This window comes from Haliotis asinina, chromosome 1 (assembly GCF_037392515.1).
Source record: "Haliotis asinina isolate JCU_RB_2024 chromosome 1, JCU_Hal_asi_v2, whole genome shotgun sequence".
NCBI classification, from domain to species: Eukaryota; Metazoa; Mollusca; class Gastropoda; order Lepetellida; family Haliotidae; genus Haliotis; species Haliotis asinina.
The window spans coordinates 102,077,825-102,087,752 of NC_090280.1; the positions used below are offsets into that span (position 1 = coordinate 102,077,825).

At 38.6% G+C, this 9,928-nt stretch overlaps 1 protein-coding gene across 1 annotated transcript; it reads right to left on the reverse strand.

Moving 5' to 3' along the window:
• Positions 1–1,683: 1,683 nt before the first annotated feature.
• On the reverse strand, positions 1,684–9,847 carry LOC137257339 (spindle and kinetochore-associated protein 2-like). The gene is made up of 9 exons (XM_067794648.1): positions 9,794–9,847; positions 9,473–9,550; positions 6,426–6,521; positions 5,778–5,858; positions 5,340–5,520; positions 4,998–5,128; positions 4,309–4,352; positions 3,673–3,748; positions 1,684–2,847 (listed from the first exon to the last, which is right to left on the reverse strand). The coding sequence occupies exons 1-9, from the start codon at positions 9,824–9,826 to the stop codon at positions 2,788–2,790; spliced, it is 780 nt and encodes a 259-aa protein (XP_067650749.1). The 5' UTR covers positions 9,827–9,847; the 3' UTR covers positions 1,684–2,787.
• Between the last annotated feature and the right edge of the window lie 81 nt (positions 9,848–9,928).

Sequence of the window (9,928 nt, forward strand, 5' to 3'; positions counted from 1 at the left end):
AGTCACAAGGAGGTTAGACTCGGTGTTGACTTGAATCACGTAAAACAAGCAAAATGGCATTTGAATGTTCACCTTCACCAATAAATTCAACATTGAACATTCCAGGACCGTACTTGTACAGACATGTTTTATATGAGAATCAATGTTAACTGAAATGAGCAGCTATCACCATGAAACCAACATGGATTCTAATTATTTTGTCGTCTTTTGTGAGTCAAAGGTCCATACAGGTCATGGTGACCGGGAGAAAATTAAGAACGCATATTTTGAACTGCCAGTCTTGGACTACTTTCTTATACACGTACACTATTAGTGAGAACACTGACGCCAGTTGACGCCATTCGTGATGACACGTGGATATGAGAGCTTGAAGTGATTACGTGTTATGCCACTGTTTTCTAATGAAAACATACATATAAATGACATAGATAGTCCAGGGACGATGTGTTTTACTTTATGTCAGGTGAAGTTACACAGTTTGGTGGTAAATAGTACTGAATGGCAGTAGTAGACATGATGTATTAGGTGACTGACTGAGTTCAGTCTAAGTAAACTTAGTCTCAGTGTATTTCGCTACATTTCACCACGGAGTGTAACAAAACCTAGTAGAAGGTCGCGTCAGGTAACCTTTGAGCGACCAATCACCGTCCAACCAAGCGCGAGACGGTTAAATCGATTTAACCAATCAGACAACGGCTACTATTTAGGGGTCGGAGGGACTTTCAAAATATTCAGGTCACTGACACAGATCTCTCCACAAACAGAAATCCGCATATCACACAGTCATTTCAGCTGCAGTATATACGCTTTCGGGTTTCTGTTGACATGGTTACCATTAGCTAATATTTCCGCAAGATGACATCCTTGTATATTGCCAAAAATACCATTTTCAGCAACTGTTTACTCACCGTTGTCATGGTTGTACGTGCGTCATGTGCATCATTCAGAAGCGAGCGTACGCCATTCGTAACTACTCGTGTCATTCCACCAATCTTGTAGGTCACGGAAAGAAACGAGTAGTTACGGAGCGTACGCTAAATAGCATTCGGAATCGTTCGGCTATGAATCTTTTCGAGACAAAAAGTTTAAACGGTATGTGCGAATGTCCACTTTCGCGATTTGGTAAGCTGTGTTCTGATTAGTCAATCTCAAAGGTTACCTGACGCGATCTCCCATGTGGTTTTGTTAGACCTTGTAGTGGAGTGTAACGAAAAGTACTGAGTTTAAGTTTACTTAGACTGTGACTGAGTTCTACCTCGTATCGGCATCATATCATACAGTGACCAGAAAAACACACTTTCATTTCCTTTAGCTGTAAACAAAGATGGAAAACGTATTTATTGTTCGTGATTTGTTCTGATAACATAAAAGATTAATGCCACCATGAAATGGTGAAACATATGCATTACAGAATATAAAGCAATACATGTTAGCACCTTGTTTCATGTGCTTATTTTTTATGACGTCATTCGTTCAATTCTTCACTCTTGTTCACTTGGATGTATTCATACGCAAGTCTTCAAACGAACTTGTTACAAAGTTACGTTTCATTTTTAGTTTCTCTTGAAAGGCAGATTAAGCATGATACTGAAAGATAAATAGAACCTCACCGTCGTGACAAAACATTGGTGTCTCAGCTCTCCTGAGTGACTCAAGTAGCAGGAAATACAAATAAAATCAGAATGAATTCTATATACATTTATTTACATAAATCAACAAATAACATTACATCATAAGGGACATGGAACAAACGTCTACGTAAGTCTTGCCGTGTATGTAGATCTGCCCTTGCAGCCACACCAGTAACAATAAAATACAAATCATCATCAAAGAGCAAAAAAGCTATTTTGCTGACAGTACCTTTTTTCTGTGAAACATATATGTCTAGGGTGTAGTAAAACCGTCACCATGGACCACATAAACCAAGGTTTGTCAATCACACCACAACTTGCTGGTGTCAGTTCATGCTAGTAAACAGTCAAACTCTGCATGCAAGATTTTAAATGTAGCCATTTCTGATCTGTGACAATCCAGTGAGAAATGGTCTCCAGCAACCCATGCTTGTTGTGAAAGGGATGGAATTGGGTGGTAAGGCTTTCTGACTTGGTTGACACGCCATTGTATCATGTTCAGCTTTGAACAATGGAACGTGAGAAGAACAAAACCTGGACTGCACCACAATAATGCTGCCCCAGTCCCCAGTATTTACTGTACTGACAGTGAGTGAGTAAGTTTCAGTTTTATGCCATTTTTGTTACAGCAATATCTTGATAGGGGGACACCAGAAATGGGATTCACACATTGCATACATGTGGGAAATGGAACCCATGTCTTCGTCAAGATGAACGAACACTTGAACCACTAGGCTACCTTACCACAGCCCTTTAACATACTCTCAGACACATTCCAGTTCTAATATTCAAAGACCTAAAATATATGATAACAAGTAATGTCTGGTCCAGGGAAAACAACTTGGTGCCTGCTTCATTCAGCTACCTGTCTAACCATTTGTGCATTTTGTGTAAATCACAAGACTACATAACAATAAAACTGGAATTTTCTCTGACAGACTCGTCTTCTGATGAAAAATGTCAATGGGATACCAACAAACCAGTCTGAAAGAATTTCAACCAGTATTATGAATAATTTAGCAATTGCTGAAGCTTATATCCGCTAGAACCCTAAAGAAAATATTTCAATAATGAAATAGATGAAAACCCATTTGTGTCCTCTCCATATACTGGACAGTACTGGCAGTGCTAAGATCTGGCACTTCCTGCAGACGTGTCACACTAGAGTTACTTCCCCTTTTCTGGTCATGTTGAGTAACTTCAGAGCTCGGAGAACCTACAAAAAAAGATGTTACACCAGGTCTTAAATACATCCTGAACAAAAACATTAAGGATGAGAAATATATCACATAGTGTGCAATCATCCACCGTCGCAGTGTACCTCCTGAGTGACTGGTCTAACAAGCTAGTGAAGTTTCATGGGGTCATTTTGTAAACATATCACTCTCTCTGACTTGTTAAACAACCCACTTTTAAACCATGCAAGACTATGGCTTGATGAGAACATTCATCACATTAGGAGCTTAATGACGAAACCTATGTCATGCCGACGACATTCTTATTCTTATCTATTCAAATTTTGTACTGGTGAATTATTTTGTGCTCACTTTCAGACATAGTCTGATTAGCTAACAAAATCTGGAGACTATTTGACACACTGCACAAAACCAACATATCTTCCAGGATGATTTACTGATTTTTTGGTCACAAGTTCTGGGACATAACTATAACTCAAATGAGTACATCTCTCTCTCAATGTACTCACTCTCCGTGTGTGTGTGTGTGTGTGCGTGTGCGTGTGCGTGTGTGTTTTATTTCACGCCACTTTGACCTATATTACTGCAACATCTAGGAACACCAAAATTCTGCTCATGTGGGAAATCAAACCCGGGTCCTCGGCATGACAAGTGGATGCTTTAACCATCAGGGGACCCCACAGCCCCTATTCAGTGGTGACGCCAGTGGAATAAACTATATAGTTCACATTATCTCATACAGAGATTAATACCTTATCTTCTTCTTCCATATAGTACATGTCAAATATTCAGGATATAAACATGCTGAAACAAAGCCTCATATAATCTTAATAACATTCACAAACCTTTAACTTGGCCTCCCCCGTTGCGCCGGTCACGCGGAGCCCCATCTTGTGCATGTCTGGTCCATTCAGAGGCTCACTGCAATTGTGAGAAAATATTCATACAGTGATTTACAACTGATCAAGTTGATGAGAAATCACAGTCTTAAATGGCCAAATAAAAAACAAAACCCAAGCTGATGACAGTAATATAATAGTGTAATAGTACACTGTACAACACAAATTGTAAATATGACATCATCTGTTTTGATGTTTGCTTGTTTGATTAAAGCTTCACGAAGTAATATGCAACAATATGGCATCAGTCTGTAAATAATTGCATCCAGACCAAACAATCCAGTGATAAACATAAAGAGCATAAATCTATGCAACTGGGATGCCATGGCGCATCAACTAAGTCAGCAAGCCTAACCATCCGATCCCCTTAGTTGCCTCCTACAACAAGCAAGGGTTGTTGAAGACTAACCGGGATCTTTCTGGGTCCTATCTGCTAGGCACATTGCCAGTATTTTTCACTGCTAATGTGTGATCATTATTCCAAATGTTCCCCCCAACCTTCCCCATAACTAACTAGGTGAATCTTATCTTATTGGGGCACCTGACTCATTACCAATACTGTCAATAAGAAATGTTGTTCACCTGTTGCCTTCTTCCTTGAAGTGTCTCCACAGCACACTATATGTCTGAAAACACATGTCTCATGTACGTACAATAAACACTTGGTACTCAGTTGTTTGTTGTTTAGTACAATACTAAATAACATTCCTGCAATATAATGGCTGTATGGAAAAGAAATGAAGTTTGGGACAGACAAATGAAACTAAGAGCATCTATCGATGCATTTGGGATAACATCACATGCACAAACCTAGACTGAAAGTCTGTCCATAAGATCTCACTGGTATCTTAAGACATAAATTGATAGGTGAGGTCCAGCTCTAGGGTAATGTGCCTGAAATAATTGTTTCTCTCAACTAGAAGTGAAATTTTGATGAAAATAGGTAATCTAGAAAGTTGTAATCTAGCTGTAAGCTGTTACACTTACTGCAACTACACCCAGTCTCCTGACAAAAACAAAACAAATTTTAAACATTGTTACTTCAGTAATAATTTTCCCAAGTGATCAACAAAGTTCAAACTAATTTTTCCTACGAAGTCAAACGATCTCATTAAGATATGCGTTAATGGCATGCGTTCATTTGGTGATTTGCGGAACATATTTAACAAATGGGGTGTCCCAAAAGTTGGGCTGACAGATTATAGTCAATGAGGACAAACATGCCACTTGTCCTCAGCACAAGTTTCTAGTTTACATTACACAACACTTACAGCATTGACGTCAACCAGCTTGACTCTGCCTCTAACCAGGGCTGACACAGACTCAAACTCCGCCTGTGAGACTTCCACCATCTCTGTGCAACCCTCCCTCCGAGCACTTGGTGACACTTGGGGCTCCTCAACTGTAACACATTATTGTTTGTTGCTAACATGACATACTTAGCACAATTTAAGCTGCATGGAATGAAAACAATTAAATCTTGGCTAGAAAATCCAATGACTGATATGGTAATCAAACCAACCTGGGATTCAAAAGCAGTATCAGAGAATCATACCTGTATCCAGTCTCTGTACACCTGATACTAAATCATCATAAATACAAACACTGCCTACCTGGAGCTTCACTCATGGTCTCTGCAACAGAAGTGGTGGCAGAGTTATCTCCCCCTCCTTGGTCCTGCTGATATGGTGTATCTTCAGCAGCAGCTGAAGCTGCAGGAGTGATGACGCTTGTATCAACACCAAGAAGCTGCTCCAGTTGACACAGTGCTGCCGGCTTCTCTACACTTTCTGTCTGCAATGACGCAACAATTCTTTATGTCAGAGAGCCCCTTGACTCACCCTAGGTTAAACCCCGAAGACCACACTTTGCATAAATATAATGAATGAACACCTAGATATAAGATGAACCTTCGTCCCTACCTCAATGAACGGAAACTTTTGTTTGGCTAGCTTTTAATGTCATAAAAAAACAGGGATTATGTAATTAAGCATGCTACGATCAGCTTTACTGAAAAAGTGAAAAACTTCAACATTTGTGATGAACTTTACCTCGGATTCAGTTTCTGTCTGAAGTTTCTGGAGCATCTGACAGGCCGACAGCAGCTGAGACCGAAAATAGTCCATTGCCTCCTGTCAAGGGAATCAAGTCATCAAATATGTTCTTTAACACATTGTAATATGAAAGTAAACCATTAATTGATTGTAAATGTTTATCACTATTTTCCTTTACCATGTTTACAAGTCTACATTGGGTACTGATGCCTTTGATATGCCTTGGAATTTGGTTGTCATGATTACTGCTGAAATCAAATTATCTTGTTGCTAGGAAACATTTGATCTCAGTTTTCAGGCTTTCCTGATAGCAAAGCTTGTACAATTCAAAATAAAGCTAAATTCACAATAAAACCAAACACATGGCTTCTGTGGAGGTTACTAGCAAAGTTTCAATCAATACCTGTAAATTTCTGAAAAATCATGTGCTGACTAAAAGGACCAATGAGAATGTAGGATTCTACAACTTGTACAATGTCGTGGGAAAATGGAAATAATGGAATAGGTACCTTCACTAGAACCATTACCACAGCAAAACATCAAAGATACAAACCCTGAACTGGAAATAACCAGCCCTTAAATATCTTTGTTTTATTGAGGAAATAATTCCACTAAAATGGCTGCTGTACAAGTTACAACACCTACCTTCTGTGCCTCCTGGATGGCGACTGCCTCTTGGACAATGTTGCCATACTCCTTCCTGATCTCTGACACCTTCTGCATTAAGCGGACAGGGTTTGCCTGTGCAGAGGAACACATTAACCTGCAGCACTAGCTACACAGACTATGATCTGGCTTCTGCCACATACAGATATGTGTTAAATTTAAGAGCTAACATATCACTGTATAAATCACAATCTCAAAGTTATCAATGCATAAGACTTACCTATCAATATAGGCATCAAGATTTGTTTATTGTGACACCCACAGTCCAAATAGTTTCATGAATTAAGGACATATTGGATTTTTTTAAAATGTAAGTCTCCATATTGATCACTATCTCATCACTGACACAGTGAACACGGTGAATATTAAGGGGTCTCTACCATAAGCCTTGAAAAGTAAAAGATTCAGTAGGTTCTTAGACTAAAATACCAAAGGATCTCCCTTAATTTACCACCCAGGTGGTAGCAATTATACTGGCATTTCCTATTCTCGCAGTACTTACGGATACTGGCTAAAAAATAATACAAACAGTTCTTATCATATGAATGCCTGTTGGTTTTAAATGAAGAGACTCCTCCTCTAACATATGCATCTATCAACTGCTGGATCCGTAAGGAGTATTACCACTCTTGAGCTCAGTGAAAAACTTAATGAGACGTCTCCTATTCTCGCAGCATGACGAGGAAGTAGCATCATGAAGTGTCAGGAAGAGGAATGCTGTCACAAAGGGCAGGAAAAAGTTATGATTTGTCCAAATTGGTAAAACTCCCCAATATTCATGACACTGCAAAATCTTGATCATTCGCAGGCTTGGGCCACTTTCTAGTTTCCGGTCAGTGATGTAAACGACTGCTAAGTATCACACATTGGTGATCTCAGCAGAAAATGTGTTTACCGCAGAATAGGAAAGCCACAAGGATAGGAGACAGACTTATAATTTTTATCTGAGGTTCCATGACAGTGTTATGTAAATGGGGCAAAAGGACCTGGAACGAGTCAGAATCACTTCTTAAGAGCCAGGTTCATACTGATGTTAAACACTGGGATCTTTACTGGACTATCAGTTTGTGGAAACATCACAGTTAGTCCATAAAAGAAATCGGTTTTTGAGGAAGCAGAATCTATGGCTAGGATGGGTAACTATAGCACTCAGGTCAGACAGGTTATGAGTAGCACCCAGGTAACCATACAGCTACCGGAACTGGTGATCGATTACAAGACATATATTATTGGTTATTCTTCATAAATGATACAGATGAATGATTTTTTTCTAAATATTCTTTCTATATTTCTGTGTGGGTAAGATTTCTGTCTGTATCCCCTCTTAAAGGGGCACTGATGCAGAGCAATTTCCGTGGACTGGTGGTTTCTTTTGTTATTGTTTTTCTCCCGTGAGTACCTGGGTGATATCGCAGAATTCATGAGTGGTTCGTGATCTCTGTTGCGCCTCACATATGCGCAATTGATAGTTTATGTGTAGACTGATCAACAAAGATGAAGTCATTTTACTTAGTTATTATGAAAACAAATAAAACACCTTGAAGTTTACTCATCTGCCACTGATATAAAAAAAACTGTTAGGACTAAAAAATAACAAAGTCAGTGTAGGTCTTTATATTTAGTTCCTTGTCATATTTGTATGCATTTTGAAAGGTAATAAAAAAAACCCACACGGTCTGTGTATACTTACAGTGAATTTCTAACATCATTTTAATATCTAAACACTGTATAGATTGCCAATGAAAATCATATTTCACACACACCCTATTCGCGCCCTAGTGCATGTTTTCTGTAATACAGATTATGCTGAATGCTACAAGAAATAAATTAAAACAAAATGCAAATATTAAATTTAAGACAGACGAAAGTTATAGCAACAATGTCAGGCTACTATTTTTCATGGTGTTACCACTATTTATACTGACCATCAAGTGAATGATGACAAATAACATGTGTAGGTTTATACCATCAAACGCGAGTAACAGCCAGGAAGATGTAATCTCTGTCGCATGCAGCCTGAAAGCACTTTTGGGCCAAACTGTTTTGAGGATACCAACGTTGTTACATAAGAAATGCACATAGGTATTTGCTGTATACTTGGGTAAATGGGTATAATCAGTTTTTTTTTCAATTTAAGTAAATTTTCAGATTTGTCTACCAATGGCAAAGTCGTTGTTATAAGTTCACGAATTCAGATAAATCAACTGTGTGTTTTTTATTATCATAGATAATAAACCAGGGTCGTAGCTACCAAAATTTACATATGATGTTTGCTGTGACAGCTGGACCAACCCTCAAAAGTATCTAAATATAAAGCTTTGCAATCTTTCGGACTTGTATGAAACAAATGGCTTGCTACGTGTATGTAGACATAATATTTTCACATGAACATTATTAAATATCGAGATAAAAAACACAGAAATTGGATCAGTCACTCTACCATCCAGGCATCAGAAAAAAAGTACACCTGCTGGGTTATTTTGTTACAATCAGATAAGGAATACCATGGATATTTCTAAATGACTTCATGTGATGGGCATCCGGCCTTCTCACTTTTTAGAGCGAAGAAATTCTGCTAATGTGGACAGGAGCCCAGTCCCTTTGACTGTCATGGTCGAGGGAGCGGGTGCTGACCAATTTGCTGCTTGGTTTCGTAATTAGATCACTGGTGAGAAACATTATAAACTCCACATCAGTGCCAGTTTCAATTATAACAATGAGGGAATTTTTCTTTGAGTGGAAGTTTTAGGAGCTGGATATGTCTTTCAGTATGTTCACAGTTCAGATACACGTTAAAACTCATCCTTGTCAGATGAGGATAATTATATTCAGGTGGCATTATCTGTCAGTCATGAAACTTAGGTTGGACATGGGCACATGTGAGCGGAAGTCTTTCCACTTTGTGAATTATATACAACTTTGAGTAAAGACAATTATTAATTACACATTTTCTACCCAACTCTTAAGAACAGAGGGTGAAGCATCAAGGTATTTTTCGGCTACTGTTTCTAGAATCATATAGCTACCTCTGAAGTACTGGAATTGTCGAACTCAAAGTCGAGTTTCCTTGACAAGTAGTCAAGATCCGACTCTGTTTTCTGGAACTGAAACAAAAACAATACTGAGACGGTTCATGACAGGTTCAAGAACCTGTGATGTAAACAGTAGTGAAGCCAAATGATACTTCAGTGTGTCAATACTGTCATGATCTTACGTCCATTGATTGCTTTTATCTAATCTGTTCAGCAGTGTTATTGTCTCATTAGACAAGAACGCAATTTCCTTTATTTACGTGGTTTTAAGTCAAAATTAAGTTAATGTTTACACATTCCATGTTGTTTTCATACCATAGCCTCCAAAGTCTCGACACTTTTCTCCATCTTGTAACGTTTACTTCCGGATTATGTAAAGCCCTTTGTGATTGGTCTAAAACATAAAACCGTGCGTTTCATTGGTGGATGGAAAAGCGCCTTCTTCAAAGA